General features: G+C 33.8%; 1 protein-coding gene and 1 long non-coding RNA gene across 7 annotated transcripts in view; one reads left to right on the top strand and one right to left on the bottom strand.

Moving 5' to 3' along the window:
- Nucleotides 1-24,576, bottom strand: part of LOC111510052 (uncharacterized) — a 344,477-nt gene that overhangs the window by 143,648 nt on the left and 176,253 nt on the right. The window contains exon 1 of one of the 5 annotated variants that reach the window (XM_074175516.1): nt 22,776-22,931. The exons of the other annotated variants lie outside the window; for them this stretch is intronic. Within the exon in view, the coding sequence (XP_074031617.1) occupies nt 22,776-22,805 (30 nt within the window). The 5' untranslated portion in view covers nt 22,806-22,931. Of the gene's footprint in view, nt 1-22,775; nt 22,932-24,576 lie in introns of those variants that run through there. 5 annotated transcript variants of the gene reach the window in all.
- Nucleotides 1-24,576, top strand: part of LOC141482384 (uncharacterized) — a 223,051-nt gene that overhangs the window by 122,310 nt on the left and 76,165 nt on the right. The window lies entirely within an intron of this gene.

Below are 24,576 nucleotides of genomic sequence, written 5' to 3'. Positions count from 1 at the left end.
TGGAGCTATATAAGTATGTACAACGAACATTGTACTACAGGCAGTCAGAGATTAAGCACGAATGTTTCTTTCTGAAAAAAAACTGAAAAAAACCTTTCGTTTTTTTGCTTCATTCGAAGCAAAAAAACGAAAGGTCTTCAAAAATGCAAGGAAAACACGTAAAGCTCCCTATCCATGAATAATACTATAAAATATACCGGAGAGTTCTTGTATCAGAAATTACAAATCTGTTACCAGTGTCCTGGACAAATTCAGACCTGGGGACACCTTAAAAGACGTCCAGTGAAATCAACAAAGAATTAAGTTAGAGGTTCCGACTTTCGTTGTCTGTCCATAGCTCCATCAAGGCTTTAAGCGTCATGATAACTTAGACCTCGCCAAAATTCTCCCAAGACATACAGATTCAACATTTCGACTGGTGATCTGTAAATTGAGTGCTATAAGGAGACAAAAGTATTTTTCGTTGTAAACCAGAGCCCAACCTTGCAACTTTTTGGTGTTGAAAATATTTTAAATATTCCTGCCCCTTCGTTTACGTGAGTCCATACCTGTATTATTTTGGGACGATTTAAAACACCATTACTTCAGTATTTTTTCAGTCCGAAATGTCGGTTATCTACCCGGTCCTGTCTTTTCCCAAGTCTTTCCCTCCACTACCGTACTCCATTATCAACAACTTATTGAGTTTGTTGAGATCCACTTCGGCTCCAAAAGAAAATCCATTGTGGTTCCGTGATTGTCTTAAAGCAAACTTTGATAATTGAAATATTTAGGAGAGAAAGTTTGAGGTGAATGGGATCCGGTAATGGATAGGGATGGACCCAATGAGTTGGTGGATGAGAGGATGGATTACAAAACTTGTTCGTCGGTAAAATTGGTATGGTGGCTGAAGATTATACAAAGTGGATGTTGGAAAGTCCTCGAGTTATTATTTCAGAATGTATTAATTTGAGGAACTTTACAGGTGATTGATTGCTAAATCTTCTGAATTTAATGTACGTATCCACTTCCACAGTCACGAATATCTGAGGAAATTTGAATGGGAAGTCCAAGTTAATACATTGTGGTAGAGAGAGAGGTTCCTTGCCGATTCAATAGTGACTTTAAGGTGAGATCCGCAAAAGATTTCTACCTTCCAAATGTTATGAAAATTGGTAACCATCAAACTGTTTTCTGCTACTAAGAAAAACTTTGGAGATAATCTGTCTGGAAAAAATCAACTCCAATATGTTTGGTTGGCTTGATAAGTAGAATTGAAGAACTGTATCTCGATGTGTGTTTCGCTAACAAGGTAGCATCATCAGGAGATGACAAATATAAATGTTGCAATTAAGTTATAGCTTTTTATATACATGTAGACGAACCACTAGTTCCTGTCATGACATCATTACATTCAAGTCATTTCATAAGTATTTGGATCTTGAAATCTCATTTATATGTTAATGACCACTTGTGATATACCGTAAAAGAGTGGACATCAGACTGAAGCTTATTGCAATTTACCGAATTCAAAAATTTCGAGCATATGACAGGCTTTTCAATGTTACTAAATGTCGTTAACAGTGTTTTCAATAGGTTCTGTTGTCTTTGCAAATTTGGTAACACTTGAGGAATGAATGAAGTGTTTCAAAGTATTTAATTTCCAATTATAAAAAAATGTTAATCTATTTTTAACAAAAAAGGAACTTACATAGCAAATGAATATTTTTTATCGATATAGAAAATGAAGAGACGAAAATGAATCAAGTTCATGGATATTGTAATGAAAATATCGTCAACAAAGAACTTTTGAAAGGTTATTATTTAGCATTTAATCAAATAAGAGTTTATCGTTGCATGAAATTCCGCAGTTAAGAGGCCAATGTTCCGAATTCATCTAATTAAAGTTACATAATGTCATTCTGGGCTATTTTTACCGAAATTAGTACACGAGGAAGGTGTGGTTGCAGTTTAATATCCTGCTACAGAATGTTAATGAATTAGCGGAGTGCTAGATTCTCCACTACAATCCCGAAAATAGCAACAGACACGATATATTAATAATAACATTTGTTCACAAAAAAGATTTGAAGCTTTAATAACTTCTAATTATTATATGCGAGCGCTTTCGATAGCAAGCCGTGCTATCATCTTCATGGTTCTACACAAATTGAACGTGTTATCTTCTTGTTTGTTCTTTTATACAGTTGGAACGCCTTAGTGAAGGTATTTGTCCTCTCCTCTCATCCGGATTGTCTCTTTGAATTTGCCTGTACTTAGGTTACATCAGGTAATATCCTTTGTTTTGATGTTTCTCTAGGTTCATTGTTTCTAGGAATATGTATCGTTTCGTGGAGTATATTGAATGGGAAAACCTAAACATCCATGAATTCAAAAGTCATAATTCACTTATCGAGAAACGAACACAAATTAAAACACAAGACCTACCATTCAATATACCTCCCAAAACAATACACATTCCTAGAAACAATGAATCTAGAGAAACACCAACACAGAGGATAGATAATACCTGTTGTAACCCAAACAGGCAAATTTAAAGAAATATCCGGATGAAATGAGGGGATAAATACCTAAATTAAGGCGTTTTAACTGTATAAAAGAACAATCAAGAAGATAAAACGTTCAGTTTGAGTAGAGCCATGAAGATACAGCCTGCAGCGCTCACATATAATTATTAGAGGTTATTAAAGCTTCAAATCTTTTTTGTGAACGAATGTTACTATTAAAATATTGAGAATAAAGAAAAACTAGTTGCATAAATAAAAAGATGTGTATTGAACAGATTTCCTTTCGATATATTAAGTAGTATTGTGAAATCTTGAATGTTGAAGTGTAGAAAATAAAACAGGGAATAATATTGATAAGCAATGCGTTTTGCTAGTTCCACATAAATAGTCATTGAACCAACACTAACGTTGAAAAACTATTGAATTATCGTAGCATATGAATAGAATCTGTTAGAGTAGGTTGTTTAGAATTTTGCTGTAACTGTATAAACCTAGTTTAATGATAAAATTCACATTTCGCAAATTGCAGCTGCATAAAATAATTTTGAGGTAATTGATATCGAAGTCAAATTTCGCATGGAGCTTATAAATTAAAAAAATTCCATTTGATGCAGACTTTACCAGTCACATTGCATTTCTCAAAGTTATCACGTAGCCCTTGAGAAACTTCTAAAACGTCCCTTTCTTCCTGTTACGCCAAAAGCAAATGACCGTATGAAATCCGTCACAAGTTATAAACGTGCCCACTTTAGCGTCATCAGCAATTTCTGTGCGAGGTTAATGTTCCCGTAAGCCAAATACGCGGTGATGACACTTTTTTAAGTATGATTGATACTACAAATGCATTAACATTTCAATAGAAGTGAAAATGTCCTTGGAATCTCGTTTCTCCCCCTGGCTAGGGCTCATCAGCGTTCTCAGAAAACCGCACTTCGGCTTATAAGAGCAGAAAATGCATTAAAATAGTGGTTGAAAGGGGAGAGTTTTGGAAGGAATGGCAGGGATGTTTCAATTTTCCTTTGAGGGAGGTAGGCGTGAATAAAGGTTTCACTTTTTAACTTGGGTCTTTCTTACTCAAACATCAGGAAACTAGTTGCATCAGGAAAAACTGGTAAAATAAATATATTTTTACCCTCACATAAAAAACAGCTTTTATCAACACATAATTGGAAAATAGAAATTTTTTTGACGATCTGTAGGTATATATCTTGTTGCTTGTGTATTCTGTTGTGATTTTGATTCGTTTACTTTTGAAGACTGTTTATAAGAAGTTACAGAAACGTTTTCTGTATTCTATATTTCTACAAAATAAATAGGTTAATTAATCGAACAAGATAGTTGAAAACAATAGTTATTAGCATCTGACAGAATTTGTTATTACTGTCAAACGAAATAATTTACTTGAAAATCGAGATTTTTAAAAAACTTTTGTTCCTTAAGTTGAAGATCGAATTATGTGCAAAAGATGCACGTAGTTTGAATTGTTCATTAAAAAAAAGCAGCTCAAACATGTAGATAATGGAAATTGCCCATCGTAAATCTGACTTTGTAAATGCAGAACTTCAATAGAATAGAACTGCTTTGAAAATTATCTATCTGAAAGCTAATATTCAGAAAATGTGCTGACTGGACGTATGTTTGCAATTCAAGTTACAATTCTTCACTCTAGCCCTCTCCGAAAACATTATCGGAATGCAGTCCCAATTCGTTTTCGGTGAAAAATTGCAGACTCGACTCGACATTGCGGTAGGCCCGAAAATTGAATTTATCAATCAAAAGCGCCGAGAGACGTGATCCCGACTCCGACGGGAGACGTGATCGGCATTCGGGACCGATATCGGTACGGCTACGGGCCGACAGCCAGGGACGAATGCGTTATGGGTGCGAAAAACGGTTCATTTTTCGAGAAATTTTCAGGGCGCGATCTTTCGTGAAAGTTTCTGTATTTTTGTATTTTTCTCTCTACAACAACTGCTTTAAGGAAACCATAGTTTTTTTGAAAGTGTTGACGTCGAAGTGTTCTGACGATAGTGTTTGTTTGTCTGCATACTTAGCGAAGCATCACATTTTCTCGTACATTGTACGTGAGTAGGAAGTCAAAAAATTATAATGAAAACTATTCAGTGTCAGTATATGAAATTTTAATGAAAAAAACCATGAAAACTATGCAGTGTAGGTATAGGAAATGTAAATAAAAATTGAACTCCTTTTTTTTCAATGTTGACTGCGATAAAGTGATGAAAAAATAGGAGTGCTGTAGAAAATAATTGACTTTTTGATCATTATTGTGAAAGATTGTCGATTTTGGCTTTCAATTCATTTGAAAATGTCAAAATATCTATTTGTGGCTCGCATAATTGAATTCTGTTTCATATTGAAGTCTCACAAATATTCAATTCATATTCTTTATGTCTCAAAGGTCAAGAAAACACTATTTTTCAGCTTGTTGTATGACCATTACTGTATAATTCCATTTGATGCGGCATATTAAATAGATCATTTTCCATTTGTCAGATGACTGATGTATATTCCATTCGATTGGTCAAACCAAGCACGATTCTTTTCAAGGATAAGGCTTGAGTTCGATATTTTTTCCTGCAGATGTGCCAAGGTGGTTATGAAGGGACACAGTTTTTGGATTTGAATTCTTCTTCTTGTTGAAGTTGATAACTGATAACTTCCTGAATTGAGTAGAATAATATTCTGGCTATTTTGTAAATTAGTCCTGGAAATTCCAGTTTTTTTGCTTAATCAAACCACGAAGCTATCGATTTTTGATAGATAAACCGTTGCGTACCCTGTTTATAGGTAAGACTTTGAGAAGCCCCAGAAATTGGATAATGGTCTGGATACCTTTTTGTGTTAGGTTTGCTTTAACTAAAGTTTAATTTTAGGGTTGTAGGATGACATCAGGCGAATAAGTAGTTTATGTTGAAAATAGTGAATCTATTCACTTTGCTGTTGCATAGACCATTACGTCCAACTCGGTTAGAGGTTAGAAGTATAGATCTTTTTCTTTTCTTCAATTGTGGGGGTGTCCAGCTAGATAGTGTACTACCTCCATTTTACTGTTTATGTGAAGAGGACCAATAAGGCCAGAACTTATAATTGATTTCAACTCATAATGTTATTCTGAACCTATTTCAAATTTTTATAAAAAACCTTTAGGTGAAGTGTTACATATAAATCATGATTATGATGCTATAATGTTGTGAGCTGATGCATAGTACTATGGGTAAGCATTTTACAATTATGGTGTGATATGATCTTGCAAACTTGAGTTCTTAGTCTTTCCCAAAAATATCTTCGATTTCCATATCACAGAAGCCTTTTGTTTCATACGAGTATAACTTTAATATACAGGTATTTATTTCAGTTGTTTACTATTTATGCTATTACTTAACAACCAAACTCCACAAAAATACGTTCCCATCAATTATTCCCATTTAATTTCCCAGCAGCTTCATAAATGGTTGCTACTTGTGATTTAACAAAGTTGGGTGGCGCTCACTTCGATGTTAATTTGAATTTGATGATAATAATAATCTTTTAACGAACCCTTAGTGCTCTTCGGCCAAAAGTTGCCGTTCACAAATAAATGTACAGAGGACCATTGATTTATCAATTATTTGCTGTTACAAATTTATACTCTGAATTCCATATATATTATAGCTATTGGTACTAAGGTTCTTCATAGAACCTTAAATATAGATTGAAGTTGATGATGAACCCAATGTTTATCTCTATGTTTTTACCACTTTTATTTGTAACTAACGTTACTGCAGTTTCGTCCTATACGGAAATTTTCAAACTTATAAGATAAACTAAATAAAGTTTAAAGAAAATGTCCATATAGGAAATTTTCATTTCTCTTTTCATTATTAATTCCTACCACGTAGTTACGGCTACATTCTTCCATTTATCCAATGTTTATCAATAAACTTTGTCTCATCCAAGCACAAAAAGTATTCCTATGGGTAAAATAAGAAGTATCTTGAAAATACCATGAATATGTCAAAACGATGTTCATGAAACTTTGTACAAAAAAAGACTATTAAATCTACTGGTGTGAATGCCCCAGGAAACATATCACTGTCCTTTTTGTCTAACCGACGAAAAGTTCAATTTTCAACTTCATCGATCAGTGCCAAGAAGAGACATGAACTTTTCGCTGGGCTAACTAGAAAAATAAAATAAAGAAACTCTTCGCAAATGGTATCGGGCGCTATAAAAGCGGACAACCAGAAACGGTTCTAAACGAATTGAATGGGAGACGGCAAGAAAGTTTTGATGGACTTCCGTGTCGACCTGAAAAAGGATATGAATGGGATGGAAAATAGTTTGAAGGTTGGTGTGAAGAAAAGGAGGACGCGGAGTTGTTAGACGGTTCGATGGAGTTGTAAAATATTTGGATTTGAGGCAATATAATAGGAAATAAATGATACATCAACTTAGTTTTTATATACAGTGCATTGCAGTGCGAAATTTGTTAGCTTTGGTTTCTAGAAGACACATTTTTACATTAAAATCAAAAGTATATATAAATCACTCGCCCTTTACAACAACTCCATTGAATATTTTAAACAGAAATGATAGTAGAAAATATTGAAATTTCATTTACCATAAGATCTGGCAAAATCATGTCAGAAAACAACTCTTTCACGGACCAATACCACGCCGGACATTGAATTTTATTCGACAGTAATTTGTAAAAGTTTCTTTCAAAGGGAAATCCTTGACAGAAAGTTTACTTTGAGCTCTAGTTACTACTCTCTTTTCATTTCGTTGTATTAGAGATGTTCTACGAGTACATATTTGAAAAACAAATTAAAATAGTGGGTTTATGTTATGAATTTGAAAAACCTGCTAAAGATGCGATGAGAATCATCGAGGCAGAAATTCACATACGTATTGGAATTGATGAAATTATTCGTGAAAAATGGTTACATTGATAATAGACGGTCGGGTTGACGTTAGTGGTTTGCTCCACTCACTCAATCTACCGCTGTGTGAACCGGTGGTTCAAACCACAAGGCCAGACGATCGATTTTTACTTCCTATCGTCTAATCCGTACTAGGAATCACACGTGGAAAGGTTAGATCTCGTTAAACCTTAGCTCGCACAAGTTTCGACTTTTGTAAGGGTGCGACAGCTGGTTAACGAATAAACAGACAGATAACATGTGTCTACATGACGTCAGTATCAAGGGCAATAATGTTGCAGTTCTATACCACGTTGCATGATGAAAAATGGACAATTTTTGTGATGTTTTGTCATTTTTCCGAAGGAAATACGTCAACCTGAAATTCTTCTGGGTAACGTATTTCCAAAATGATATCAGTAGTTTAGTCTTTGGCATACACAAAACACTATGGTGGGCCCTCAAGCCAAAAGTTGTTCTAAATGGCGAATGCGCAACACACAAATAAAATGGCGAAGGAGCAAAATTTTGGAAATGTTTCTTCAAAGTTGGGACGAAAGGTAGGAAAATATTCAATTCCGCCAGTAATTAGTATTTATTATAGATAAGAGGATGAATTACATATGTAACTGAATCAATGAATAAGCGATTTTACACTAATATGTATAAATGAATTGACATCACCAAATTAAATCACGAATGAAGTAATGAAAATAAAATATTCGTTTCTTTCAACATATACATCCAAATACTACAAATAGATTCTAAATGAATAATGAATAGAAAAATGTCAAAACGATATTTCTAGCCTCAAAGTATGGAGAAGCCGACAAACATTGCACAAACTTGTGTAGAGGTTTCAAAAGATATTCGTACATGTCGTTATTGACATTATGAATAACGAAAACATTTGAATTACAGAAATCATGAAATCTGAACATTATTATGAACAAAATTATGTTAACGATCGATTTGATACAAAAGGTATCTCCAATATTAACTATTATTCTATTATTTTAGAATTTTATTGTGAGACTATTCACGTCGGCCCCTACAGATTTTCAAAATGGATTTTGAACTAACTATTCGATGAAAAAGAAACCTAAAAACTTCAATGAAAGCTCTGCATTGGATGCGCATTCATCATAAAAAAAATCAACAACAGTCAACAACTGACAGTGTCAGTAACTCATTATTCGGACACAGTGGCCGAATAATGAGCCACAAAATACATATAAAGTGAGTGATGCTTAGATAGAGATACAGAAACAAAGATAACTATCATATGGTAAGAAACATATGGTCCAAACGAAGGCAGTGGATGGATTCACAATTCTGTCGACTTACTAATATCGAAGTAGTTCCATTCTCACTTAAAGCTCGTCACGAGCTTCACTCCACCGGTATACTAACTTCAGAATGGACCGTTGAGACTTTGCAGAAAATGATTATTGAAATGAAAATAAAATATACCACGTTTATATATCAAAATGAATATTCAAAACAATTTCTGTCAACACTTCATATTGAGCAACTGTTCGTCAGAGTTTACAACTTCGAATCCTCACTCCTCGAAGTGTATCAATCCAATTAAAAATCCTGCAAACAAATTTTTCTTTCATATCCTGATAAATCGTATTAGCTTTCAATATTCAGATCCACTACTCTCGTAGTAAATCAATCTCTTTCCAGACTCCAGAGATGATTTTCTATAGAACATCGGCTCATACTTGAGCCTTCTCCGTATAGAGTTCGTAAAATGCGAGGATGCGATCACTGCCAGACTAAAGAGAGATCTTACCTTATTTAATGGTCCTTTTTGGCATTGGTTTAAAATCAATGAGCAACCAGGGAGACGTGTCTATATCGATTAGGCCCCTTTTGTCTGTCCCCTCCGTCTCTCTGTGCGTTTTCATCATATCTCTCACCTTTGCTTCGGGACTTCTGCGTGTTACGGCCGGATTTAGGCGGTATAGTCCAGGGAAAGTTGTTGGAAAATTCGCCGGATTGGGATGAAGCAGAATTTAGAGGTTTGTCGAAGAATAGTTTGAAACGCTTTCAACAAAATAAAAATAGTTTTTGCGTAAGCTTGACAGGAAAAGTAATATCATCGGAAGGCAATGGAAATATTTTCTAGGTTTCGAAAATAACGATTCATACTAATCCAATTGCCTTGGTGGATATTGAGGCCCCCAAGAGTTTTGAAGAGTGTTTACCAACGAGGAACCTTTGGATATTGAAAAACATGATACACAGGGAAAGGTTTGGATCCTCTTCATCTTAGTTATACTCAAGACTCAGTCACCATGAGGTTTCAGTTTTTCCCAGACTAACAACTATTATACTCGAAATGGCTCTGTCTTGGTCATTCGTAAACACAACTCGGCACTTTTTACTCGTAGTTCTTCCTATATTTCCGTTAAACTGTATAATAAGTTGCCCAGTGACTTCAGACTTTACACGATAATTACATTTAAAAAACGCTTGAAACTGCTTAAATCCTGGTAATTGGTGCTCTGTATGTCGATTTTTGCATAACCCTTATTATTATTCATTTGAATCAAGCTTTTATTATTGTGTTTATTATTGTATTGGTTAATTTATTTTCTATTCTATACTTGTTATTATTATAGTTTTTTTACTGTATACTTTTGTAAGGTTGGTAAGATGTGTACAGTTTCCTGGTTAGATATTTAATATTTTTAATAAGTTGTCTATGTAATATCAGCATCTTGATTGGTGTGTCAAGATTCACAAATGATTTTAATAGATTTCCTTAACGAATTAATCGTCTCAGAAAGTAAAATTTTCAATCGACATTTTGGGATAGGTAAGGATATATTCAAAACAAATAATTGTAATGGCCATTGCACCCAAGCCCAAGTAACCATGCAGGTGGTCAATTTCGATGACAAACTCGAAAAATGCATAAATAGAAATCACCAAGCAAGCTCAAAAACCAAAATTATCCTAATAATCACCGTGTCAGACGAGTTCAAATAATTACTGGTGGAAATTCCTGTTTTTGGTCCTATCGGATGGATATTCAGCAACCGCAGTTGAAAAAGTTTTAAAGGCCTACCAGAACGATGGTAATGACCTATCTGAAGTCCCTTTGCGATGAAATGATTACCAAACGCTTGTCCGTAGAGAAAATTCATTATAAATTTCGTTATGATTTAGAATTCTCCACATTAACTAAATAACTACAAATGATATTAAACAACAGCAAGGTGTAATATCCACCAGAAAAAAATGATAAAAGCGCAGTAAACCCTCTCTTACAGTTCTTCCTGAGCAACAAAAATCCATATAACGTCGCCCTATTTTATATTTCAGCTGAAAAAAAAACCGGTGAAAAGGCGAACGTAACTTTTCGCTAAGCAGTTTTTCCTTTTCAGCCTGCATCATTCAAAACAGACGGCGATATCGCGAAAGTAAAACAGCATAAACTTCATCTGTCGGAGTGCATATGCAGATCTTTCACCTCGCCTATCATGTCCCTCTCTCTCTCTGTCGTGTCTCGTCGTCTTTATTTCTTGGCGTTTTTCTTAATTACACGCACCGTTATCAGAAATGTCGTTCAATGGGGGTCATAAAAGACTAATGAAAACTGAATACTGCTAAAGGGAGTGAGCTGAATGGAGAGATTACACATTATCCGGATAGTGTTCTGCAGAAAGTTTTTCAGATATCCTGTTGCACAAGATCCGGTAGTATTTATATTTAATTCCACAAGATTCTCAGGGACACTACGTGATAGAATGTTCTAGAAAAGTATTTGAATATTTCTTTTGTTAACAATAATGTTTTCTTGTATTTATTTATGTTAATAGGTAGGGTTGATTGTAGCCCACACTAATTTAATCAAGCTTCTTAACGACACCGATTAGTTTTTTTGGTGATATTGCAGGTCAGAAAGCTAAATTGAAACTCTGTTTTCAATTAAACTCTTTGGATTTTGTGAATCTATACATAGTTATGTCATGTTTTCTTACAGTTTATAAAAGTGCAAGTAATGAATATAACTGTGTTCTAAAAGATATAGAATATTGTCGAATAAGTTAGTAGTGTCGTTTCCGAACATAGTTAAGCAACATTTCAATCCATAGAGAGATGAAGGTGAACCATTCATGCATGGTATATATAATACAATTCTATTCAAAATGAATTCAACACCCTACTTTTCATCAACTATTGCCAATATATAAATATGCTCGGTATAACCCGAAGTGGATACAGACTTCCTTGTCAACCGGCGGAAGAGGATAATGAAGATGAAGATGTATGCTACGGTGGTTTCATCCTATAATACGCTATTCACCCTCTTAGTACAACATAACTAGGTATTTGTATATTTTATGAGCAACCGTGAACATCCCTTCACGTAAAATCTTAGCGGTGTCTTCAATATTTAATAAACGAGATTGTAGGTACAATCTTGAACTATAGAGAACGAAGGAGAAAGAGCGAGTTATGGGGTATGAACATTTTATTAATTATCAACGGAAAAAACGATGTGGTGAATAATATTTCAATATTGAATGAGAATATCAACATCTTTACAGCAAGATTCGGAAGGATACAAGCTGAAAAAGTCTGGAGAGGATTCATGAGGTATTTGGTAGTTCTCGACAACAAAAACTTATTCTAGTTACTCAGTAGAAGTTAAAAAACCATAGATAAAAACCGATAAAGGCGTTTCTACCATTGCTAACGCTACCATTTCTGACTTACCGACTGTATTATAGCAAAGGTCTGTGTACATTGTAAAACGACTTTGGTTCAATAAAGTAAAAGTGTTTTAAACTACTATGCTTCATATAGGCCAAAGACTAAATACCTTCAGAAACTGGAGCCTCGCCATTCATTGACTGCCGTTTAACTAATAATTTCAGCCATGACTGTACACCTCATAAAGGCTTAAGCGTTATCGCGTCAACCGCGAGTAAACACTATCAATTATCTCATCTACAAATCCCGTAATATTTACATAAATCCCCGTCCCCGAGATGGGGTAATTGCCGGTTTTGGGCGGCCGATCCGGGAATGGCAATACATCGGGAGGGGGTTAATCGTACTAATAGTATATTTCTAGTTATTACTCTTGACGTAGAGCCCTTTGTGTAACGCTTAATGCCCGGGCGGGAAATTCGGAATCCTGACCTTAATCCTGCCAGTCGGATTAGTCGAGTTATGCCGGTGGTTTAGATCGGTTCGCCAGCCATGTTGGATGTTGGTTTCGGTTACTGATTGCCAATCTCTAACTAATTGAATCGTTTCCGTCGAGGTATACCTATTGTCGGGTTGGAGAGGACGGCGGAAATTTCGAGGGAACCGGAAGAATGACATCTATTTCGGGATCGTATCGAAATTGGACGTTTCCAGGGAAATGTCCTTAACGAACTGCTACATTTGGAGACAAGGTAGTATTTTCAGTTTCCGAGAACACAACTGAAACCACAGTTTAGTACCTAAATGTCCTTTATATCTCAATATTAGATATAAACATTTATTTCGTTCCTTTGTGACAGTTAGGTTAGGTTAGGTTTAAAGTAAGTGGGTCTATTTAACCCACTAGTACAACCCACCTGAGCCATTTGTAGTTATTTCTCCACTCATGACCATCTCAATCACCACGTATTATAAACAATTGATTTGTTTGGCCACATGAGCCCTAAAATTTTCTATTGATCCTTTAACAAGTACATTGAGATAGTCTGACGTAGCCTTTTCAAAGTGAGCATTCTAGGTTGATATTTGGTACTCTTTTGATGGACATCAAGCAAGCTGTCCATCAGGAGTGATTCACACGGCACGGTGGAAGGAAGTCGGCTGCAGTGGCTGAAGGATATATTGAGGAATCAATAGCTGATAAGAAGAGAATCGCCGAATTAGTGCAAAAATGTAATTTACTCAATGAAGCTTCAAATATAACTTTTTCTGCAAGTCAAGATGCTGTCTTAGAAAACGTCCATGTTGAAGATAATTTAGTGAAAAAGGGTAATGAATGCGTTCAAAATACGAGGATTGTTTGCAACACAGAAGTGAATTTACCTGGTCCAAATGTTATTCCCATTAATACAGGAAATGCTGGAATACACATGATTTGTCGCAATTGTACAATTAATTATAATTTCAAATAATTTTCAAGCGTATTTCCAATGTTCAATTTCCTACTTCTAGTTGATAATCAAGTTAACAAAAGTTTCTGAGAATATCTTCAAAATTATAGAATTGTTCTCATTATTTACCTAGGTGTTTTTTTATTATCATTATTTACCAAGAGTGAGAAATATTAATTCTCGTTAGGGGAATCGAGTAAATAATAGCAATTTTTCAGGTTAGTAGTGAAAAAAAATACTTTTCCACCAGTATATAGTGCCTGAAAATATGTCATTATGACATAGACACTATTATAAAATATCTGCAGGAGACAACTTTACTTTTTATTGTGCAATGGAGTGTCCTTCACCATATTTGTCAATACAAATGCAAATCAATATATTTCGGAGAAGCTATTGAGAAGACTATTTTATAACATTAAGATAGTACTTGTAATACTAATTTCATTTATTCATCAATATTATTGGTCAAAAAAAGCACTATTTCATCGTCGCGGCAACGGTATACATTTTCGATATTTAAAAAAAAAATTACACCTAACCCGACGGTCATCTCGTTAATTAAACGCAGCCTTACGACGACAATATCACCAGTACAATTTCCCCTATTTCGATAAACAAGCCAATGAATATCTTCCACTCATGAATCCCGGCAGCCATTTAAGGAACGTCTTACAAGGACGAACTTGAAATCCATTGTTGAGAGATGACAGCCCCTCGAGAGGTAACAATTCAAGGAGGCGTTCAACAGGAAGAGAGCGATACCTCGCGAAGAAGCCATATTCTAATTAAATGAATAATTCAATGGGAATTTACATTGCGGTCTTGTAAGGCTTCGACGGGGGGCATTGACGAAGAAGGAGGTCCTGTCTCGCCCGTGGAACTTTAAGGAGATATAGTGCTCGGCTGTAGCTCTCTCATTGACGCTGCTGCTGTCTGCAGATCGGAAATATATTGAATCGAAGCGAAATGTACCGCAATTGGCGGATTATTGTGGTGGGGGTTGTTAATGAAGGAAATTTCTATTCTGAATGGTATTGTCGGTGTATGGGAGAATATATTAGTCACTGTACAACATAATACTTAATTATAGTTTATAAAAAGTCATAAACATATCAAATTCCGACAAAATTTACGTAAGAAGGTAAGTATCATTATTAGTATGCTATCAACTTTTTTTTAAATAGAAATGGGTTCTTTACCTTGTTTGATTAGTATTGCAATTATCTATCCAACACTGGTTTATTTTTTAGAATAGGGCTAGCCATACGTGGATACATAAAAGGATCCGCTGGATTATCAGATATGACGTCGATAGATTTTTTGTGGGAATTGAAATATAAAGTTTGTTACGAACCCATTGATAGACTTGCAACGGAATTTTTCTTCAGAAACATTTCATAAGAAACGAATTTGTGAAGAGACTTCGTTATTGTGGATGATGAAAATTTTGCGTAGAATACTTATCGTTGTCTGAAAACTCTTAAAATAATATAAAACTGATAATTACTCAGAAACGACTGGATAAACTTCCACAAAATAAAACATTTATAGAGAAAAGAGAACCCTCTATAACTATAAAGTGAAATGTTATTCGGTTGAGACTAAACGTTATTTCCATATTCTCTTACCCGTTTGACCTTTCGAGCATCAGAATTATTCATGATAATGATGATGAATCGAAACCAAATCGTGAAGATCAATCATTATTTTTGGCATATAATGGTCCACAATTATTAATGTATCTTAATAATGTAGTCTCGCGCTAGACACGGGATACTGGTTGGGCCTCTATTATTGGACAGGAATTATTACCGAAATATCTCAAATTACAAATTACAAGCTGCAACGTATAGCAATCATCGAAATTTATAGTTTCACTATAGCTCATGGGTATTGGAATTGATATAATTTAGGTTAACTGATGTTCCTTGAAATACAACGTCTTAGTTATGAATATCTTTGAATAGTGAAGCGTTTTGTGAGTAAAAAAACATTGGATAACGTTGAAAAAACAAACAACACATTCTAAACGTTGAAAAAAAATTATTAAACAAAAGGAGACGTTATCATAATGGTAGAAAATAATAAATCATCCAAGAAAAAAAGTTTCAATAGAATTTTTCAGACAAAATATGTATAGGACCTGATTTCACAACTCAATTTCAATAATTATAATTAAGAATTGAATTTCACTATTATTGGTCTTCCAATAAATCATATTTGAACCATATTCAAAAGTCGATAGTAAAATTTTATGTGTCTTTTCATTTTTTCATTGGCGAAAATCTCTTCAATGTATGGATTGATTGGATGGAAAAGAAAAATCATCTTATTCGAAATCCAGAGTAATAGGAAAGTGTACAAAATTCCTGAGTTTTTTTTATCAAGGATTAAACACTCACTTGCTCAGAACTTTGTAGAATAGAGATACATCCCAGAATTCAAAGGTTTCGATGATTGTTCACAGCGTGTAGCCAAAATCTTGGAGTTGTACAAATATTCCAATTAGAGCTCATGCACTTTTTCCCCAATTTTCGGGAAAATTTATCTCTGAGTGTATAGTTTTGACCAAAGTTTTTCCGTATATTGACATATGGATGCGTTTTTTACTACTTGGATTTTATTCACATGCTTGGCTCAGTAATTTAAAAATTGTCTGCTTTCGTTCAATATTAGGTGATATGATAAGTAGAATTTTCTTCATCAGACGACCAGAAACTCCTGATGAAGGCAACTAGTTTAGAAAAATTTGCATCGAGAGACAATTCTATCGTATTGATGTGTAAAAATTGAATAATTGACATTATCAAGTACGATTTTACTCGATTTTACTGCCACCTATCTTTTTTTCCTATTTATGCACTCTTCTTTAAGGCTCTATTTTTTCGACTCTCATACGTATCTTCATTCCCCCAGTTCTCTTCCTTCACTCTTATATTTCTATGTCTTCTTCTCTTTCTTCTACACCTCCCCCCTTTCTATTCTCTATTACTTCTCTCCTTTTTCTTTTCCTGCCTTCTTTTATTCCTACCTCTATTTTTTAGCATATAAAACCACATGTCCTCTCATTTCTTTCCCGCAGTCACAGAAAAAGTGATAATTTCGTGAGAAACAATCCTTCGTCCTAAGGAAAACACTTTGTTTCATAGCAATTATGTCAATATATCTACAAAGCACTGCCTCAAAGTCGATCTTCCACTGCTCTGCTTGAATTCATTTGGGCCATTGTAAATCTTGTAAATCTCCAATCTATTCCGAAATAGAAAATTTACAACTAGAAGATCTCAGGAAGCGTTTCTTGCCAACATCATAACGACGCTGAGACATCGCATCGTCGCTCATACCGGATGAATGCTAATTTCCTTACACATAGTAAATTAGTTCTTCTCCTTTAGTCGGAGCTGTTCAGGGCTCCGATCGCTCCTGGTTTGTTGGCGTGGCACGGTATGAATTTAATTAACGTTCTGCTTTCGGAATTACCACTGCTGCGGCTAGCAAGAGGGGGGGGGACTTGATGCGGAGGAGTAGGCGATGATTTTTTTGGGAAAGCACTGCCTTTCATAGATGAAATCGAATATAAAAATCGTGCTTGAAGTCCAAACCTACTAGTAAAAAAAAATTTAGTAGCCCACTAAGTTGGTGGTAAACAAGTATAGGGAGTGATTCAAGAAACACTTACTAGTTTACAAAATCGCAAAACGTGTTTCGCTATAGAACAGCTTCTTCAGACATGATCAAACTAATTAAATTCTACATAATTAATACTTAACCTAAATCAACAATTTGATTAATATGACTTTCTACCTACACAATGACTAATAATTTCACCCGAGTTACAGACTAATTAGAAATGTCAACATTCATTTTCAATATGGTTCCAATATTGAAAAATGAAAGTTGTAACGGAAAAATCCTGTTATTTTCTGATAGCCAAACCTCGTTTGCGTTTCACGCATCGTCAGAAAACTTTCAAAAAAGCTGCAAACAAGCCTGTAGGGCACTGAAATCGAAAACTACGTTATTTAAAAAAAGGTAGGAGAAAAGCCTCCTTATCGACCTATAAATATTTTCAAATGTGGATATTTGAAACCGAAACCTCGTCATAACTCATTTTGGAATCCATTATTTAGAGTTAGATTTTTTTCACAATTGACTCATCACTGATATTTTTCGTATTTTTTGTAACAATTATTGTTTTTTGCGGTCCATATTGTTGATACTTCATCAGATCACAATAATTTTTTTTTTCTGAATTAGTTTTTACTTAAGTATTCATAATCAATCATTATTTATTTTCAATATTTTTTGGTGCCATATATTTTACTCACACATACATTATATCCATGAAAAAAACAATAGAACAGAATTCGTAAACTATTGAACGTTTTTTTTATATCATTTCGTGAATTCAATTCAGTTCAAAACCATGTCGTTATGAATTACAATAATTAAATGGTTGTTGCAATTATTCAATGACACATGACAAATAACTATAAATCCTTGATTGAATTGATCCAGTAACCGATAGGCAAATTAGTTGGATTACGAATAAACGATATGAGCGCTATCAGATCAAAACGAAAACCACGCGTTACTAATATTTCAAATTAGTTCACGTCGATAGTTCTGAAATAGCTTTGCTATGTGACCAGATATGTTGAAATTTCACGTAAGTTCATTTTTTCTGACAATTTCAGGTTTCAGGTTTTCAAAACATTAATTGTAAAAATAGAAAAAATGTGGTAAGTTGCTTTCTTGAATAATGGATCAAGAGATTATTTTTCGAAAAAACTGAAATTTCAAGTAACCTTTGAAAAATGTTAATCTATTCTATTCTAATCTATTCTATTTACTTTGAAAAGTAAATAGAGTAGATTAAGAAATTTCAGATTATAAATATTTGAAGAGTCTCAAGAACCAGTTAAGAGTGCACTCTTCTTCATTGCGATTTTTTCTATTTACTTTTTGTTAGCCTTACCTTGTAGATGATGAAAAGCTTTCAAATGATACAAAATATTATTGCTGACCGATTCCAAAAAAAATTATGTTATCAATTAAGGAACAAAAAATGATATATTTCAGATAATAACGTATTACATAAACTTCGAATGGTTGTTTTGGTAGCTATTAATCCGATGAAATTTCAAGGATATAACAGGATAACAACAAAATCAAAATTTTCAGAAACTGAATATGTAGGCTGGAATATTTGGTGATTCTTTTTCAATGAGAAAAAGTGACTGTGGAAATTTACTTTGTTTTAAAAAATATCTTGGATCCAGCTTTATCCAGTATATTAGGCGCCAGCAAGTAGGAGTAACTCTTGTTTACAGTCTGTGTATTCTGCAGTATCTGAAGAAAGCTTCCTAGTTCACGGAATTGGCAAATTTCGTGTGACCAAAATTATGTCGATTGTATAAAGGTACTCTTTGAGGAAACACGCCAATGGTAGAATTTATGCTATTGAATATTCATATGTAAAATCTTTATTATAACACATGGGATACAACATGTTACCACAAATATTCAAATGCAACTTGAATAGTATCAAAAATATAAGGAATATGGTTAATATTAACGAAATGCAATTGACAGTAAAAACAATTTGAGGTAATAGAAACTTCAAAATTTACAGATGTGATCTTTTTGATTGCTACTCCAAACTACATACAAGGATAATTTCAATTGACCAAAATATTATATTTTCCAAATAAGGTATGCTATTTATGAATTTATCTTTGATATATTTATTTTATTTTGATATTTTTTCTTTTTTTATATTTATTCACGATACTCCATCACTGGTTAGATCTTGATCTCTGGAACAAACAAAATTATGCAGAAGTCGTAAACTTTTCTTACAAATCACCAGTGTCAACAAACCACTCCTTTGTTTGTCGAACAACACTTCTCAGCAAAACCACAGGAATGCATAATTCAGAGAGGAGATAGTGAAATGCCCATAAAGAAAACGATAAATCATCAATATCTGTGCTACTGTTTGAGGAGCCTCACGTCCAAGTATGAATTTGATAAGAGTTGACTTTCCCACGAATCGAACGCGAGGATTTTTGATGGAAGGATTCGTGATTTCGTAATTGAATAAATGAGTATACACGATTCGACAATAATTTCCTTTCGAATCTACCAACACAAGTTTCAAAATAACTAGTCGCGTCAATGAAGTTTCCGAATTTGATGATATTTTTTGATTTAGATTTATTCTATGTTTTTTATATTATTTCAAATCGAAAACCTTTTGGAGCAGGTAACGGAATATGATATTCATATAGAAACTTCAGTTTCACGTGGTTATTATTAAAAATGTTTTCGTATAATAACTTTGATATAAAAAATAATTGTTAAAGTAGAGTTTTCTGCAATAAATTAATATTCACACAATAAAATCTCAGTATGTACGTGTTACGTGCATTAATTACTTGTTATATTATGTCATTTCAATGTTATATTATCAATCCATATCAACACAAAATAGCAGCAGTCAACATTATGTTCCATATCACACTAGTGATTGTTGTTCCAATAAAAAACTGAATTTAGTGAAACATATTGCATTCAAAAATAGTTGTGATAGCGATTTAATAGATTCTTCACTGTCGAAAAAAGAACTGATTATTAGGATATATAAATTTTAAAATATAAATTGTGAATATACCGTATAAAATAAATAACTTGCGCATACATATTAAAAATAAAAACAAGAATTTGGTGTCAGATAAATTAGGAGTTTATAGTTTGTTGTGTGGTTCATGTCCAATGTTTCACATAGGTCAAACTGGAAGAACAATTTAAGTATGCACAAATGAACATAGAAAGTTCACAGAATGTAAAAATAGGTTCAACGTGTGCTATTCACCTTTTTACAGAGAGACATGAGTCCAAAAGTAAGGTTTGAAACTTGTATGACAATTACTTAATTCGAAAATTTCTATAGAATAACAAAAGATACAGCTAAGTCTCGTTTCATACGGCCTATTAGCTCGGAGTTTGTTTTCTTTGAATGTTTACATAATGTTAGTGAACGAAGCTGATTTACATCAACAATGTAACGTTTTCGTAGCATTTCGATGAAACTGCAAGGAACTCTCTATATCAAATATCGATATATCGGGTAACGGTATACCGAATAGAATGATCTGTGTATCGAGAACATATTGATTTACTAGTTCTCTTTTCTCGTATATAAGTACCTTTACATAATAATTTGAAACCATAAATAATATTCCGAATACATTTCAGAATGTAAATTTCCGAGGCAATATTCTTCGTTTCAACATAGTCGAAGCCATTAATCATGTCGGATGATAGGGTGTGTATCGTTGAATTTCGTGAGGCTAGACAAATTTTCGTCTGAATGGAAAATGGTCGTAATACATCAGAGTCGAAACTTGATATTTCACGACTGACTGTCTGATTTTGTTATTTTGGGTGAAATGTGAAAATTGTCACACAGTGTCCAAAAAGTAACACCTTCATTCATTATTGATTAAATAATCGATATCTATTATTGAAAATCTTTGAAACTAGTCAATGTTTCATTGGAAAATGATATTTTTCAAGCATAATTTTATATTACCCCCTTTCGAAGTGACAACACTCTCTTCAAAGTTTTTACATATAACGAGGGTAAAAGGGTTTACATTATCAACGATATTGAATCAAATCTGAACTCATATTTCTCCTAAGTTGATTTGATTAATTTCTTGCATTACTCTCGCTTTTCAAAACCACCGATGTTAGTTGATGTATATGATGGTCACGAGGGGCCAAATCGGGGGAACGGACAGGCCACTCAATTTTACCGTTTCTACCGATTCAACAATTGAAATAACTGTTTGAGAATAATTCTTATTTCGAATGTTGTTCCGTCCTGAGGACAATAGCTTATTAATAATAATAGTATTTCCATATATAAAACCTGTTTAATGTCTATGAGTTGAGCTTTTTCAAAGGAGAGATCACATGTCTTGCCTAATATAAATTATAATACAAAACAATCAATAACCGCTTTCTATCCTAAAATTTCATCATGACTGTATCATTGGGAAAAATACTTTTGACAGTATTACGATATTTTGATTTATCTTACTCAACAAAATAGTCTGGTACTTAGAAAAGATTAATTCTTTGTCAGGATTGTTTCGATATCATAGGAAAAAAATAATAAAGGAGTGGGAATTATTTGTAATACTTTGAAGATTATTCTCTTGTGCATGAAAAATATCATGTAAAAAAAACTGTCAATATAAAATATCGTTGACATGTTGAGGATTTTTTACAAGATTCCTCCATATAAAATGGTTAATTGAAAACAAATTCAATACATCTAACGATACGTTTATTCAAGTATAAGCTGAAACTAAATAGACTGAAAACGAAGATGTTCTACTTAACATCTACTATTCTCTGATTCATAGTAGAATTACTTACGGCATTATTTTATGGGGTAATTCCAGTTCAGCAATACATGTTTTTCGTTTACAAAAGGAAGCATTGCGAATCATTGCAAATGCTCCAGCATTCGACTACTGCCAACCGTTGTTTAGGAAATATAATATCATGCCTTTGCCATCTTTGTATTATATATCATTATATATTGGAGATGCATGAAACACTCTCTCACAACCATGAATATAACACCAGATCTGGCGACTTATTGAAAATACCCAAATTTTGTTTGACAACATCCAAAATGAATTCTTTAAACTTGAATTTATATAATACAATTCCGTCAAAATTAGGAAGTCTTGATTTTAATCAGTTCAAAATCAGAATGAAACAATATTTCAGAAATCAAGGAAAAGTTTGTTGTTAATCTTGGTATAGAATTCTTGTTGCAGATTTACGATATTGTTAGCCTTTTTTAAAGTCATATGTTTATGCTATATTTACTATTAATTTATATTTTATAATTTTGTTTTTTTAACATCTAAACGTTTGTTCAGAATTTGTGAGAAACAAACATTATGTAACGTAGTTAAATAAACGAATCTATCTATCTATCTATACATTTCAAAAATGCGATAAATTATAGCTTTTGATTTTGCAGATGCAACTCTATTCGTAACGCCTTTGAAAAAATGTTTTATTTAGTGCACAGGGATCTAACCGCCACATTGTCGCAGATTAATATTAAGGCAGATCCAATCAACAAGCTTTTCTTTTCGAAATCGTACATGATCTTTAATGTAACTTACGCGGCTAGCCTTGGTCAAGGTGGATCCCATTCATGAGTGCCAATTGCTTTCTGGTATCGAACCGGCCACAGCGAAAAATAAGTCTTTCCACGCGGTTTTCCCAGCAACAACGAGGGCAGTAGTCACCGAACTTTACAACGAGTCACCGGGGGGAAAGGGTCCGTGCTAACTCCTCATTAAAATGTATCAACACATGAATATACTATCACAAAACGCATGCAATCGAGAAATTTGTTCTAGAGGCACCGAAACACGTCACTAACAAAGTACCGTTTAGGAAATATTGTTTGTGAGGATCTTAGGAGTAAATTTATTTTGGAAATATCACGCGTGCCGTGGAAAATGCACAAGCGCGGAAACCGGCGGTACATCTGCTTCGAACCACCCTTTCGAAATGAATCTTTCACATGCTATTTCAGAATGCAACCCCCTTACGGTCTGACGGTAGGGCGCAGTCGTTGGTCGGTTAGTACGGGGGTTTCGTAGGCCGGTTGCTTCAAAAAAATATTGTCACAAAAATGTTATGGAGAAACGGCGTTTTCATTTGGGGTGCCCAAAAAATAAATATATCAGAAAATAAAAATATACGATATCGTAAAGATCGCCAATCATGTCGCACAAAATGCACACCGGAAAAATGGAAAGTATAAAAGGTGATGGATATGGCCAACATTTGATGAAAAGTCATGAAATCACACACTCTATTGTGTAATTTTCACAAAAAACAGTTTACGAAAACCGTGTTTCACTATTATGATAGCTGTATTTATGATTCTTGATCCACATTGATCAAAATAAGAACTTTTTCACATATAATAAAAGGTCATACAAGGTTTCACTAAAAAGTAACAGGATTTTTGTAGTGTTCCTTGAAAATATAAGAGCAATTGTCTAGGGTTCATGAAAAGCACTCTGTTAACCCAATTTCAAACAATTCAATTGAATAGTATGGTATATTGAATAGGGCACCCAACGATATAAGAACAGAAGAAACTCAAAATGTCAATACAACAGACTCCCCGATGTTTTTATTGAAAGTTCTAACTGATTGACAGTTTCAACAAATACTACGCATTTGATTGAACGCAGTTTATATTTGACAGTTGGCCACAACTTTGTAGTTATATTTTTGGTTGTTTCAGATTTATATTTTTCATTCGAGTAACACTAACAAGAGCATAACGTATTGTATAGTGAAATACGTATTCATTGAAAATACTTAATCAATTATCTTCAGCTAATGAGCTCATGGGACAAATTTTATAGAAATCAGATTTTTTGGGAAACTAACGGTATTCAAATTGTGGTAATGAAATAAGCTAGGAAGATTAAAATCGATCTGAAGTAACTGGACTATTTCTGTGTTGCTGCGACTGTTTGCTATCATGTATATTGTTATAGCGAGTTGCAATCTATTTAATTTTACAATGTTGTCGATCGAACGGACCGTGGACGAATTGAAAAACTCGTTCAAAGTCAAAGGGTTTTCGACGGTCGAATTGGTAGCGTCGGCTTTAATGGAATTAAAGGGTTGTTATTAATTTTGTGCGGATTTGATGAATCGAGTGTTGTTGAATAATTTCACTTCGGTGCGGTTGCTAATTAAAAAGTTTCGGGTTGTTTTCGAAATTTTATGACTGATGGTTTCTGATGATAACTTTTGAAACAATCTCAATCTTCTCGAGATGATGATCGATTAATCTTTTGTGGAAATGACTGGGAGGGAAAATGGTCTTGTTTTAATTTTTCGGATAAGAAACTTACTTTTCTCATACTTTACTGGGTAATCATCATTTAAATA

The sequence above is a fragment of the Leptinotarsa decemlineata genome, unplaced genomic scaffold (assembly GCF_025532065.1).
Source record: "Leptinotarsa decemlineata unplaced genomic scaffold, Ldec_3_MD MMD2_tig00001064_RagTag_RagTag, whole genome shotgun sequence".
NCBI classification, from domain to species: domain Eukaryota; kingdom Metazoa; phylum Arthropoda; class Insecta; order Coleoptera; family Chrysomelidae; genus Leptinotarsa; species Leptinotarsa decemlineata.
This window is presented reverse-complemented; position numbering and strand designations above follow the sequence as displayed.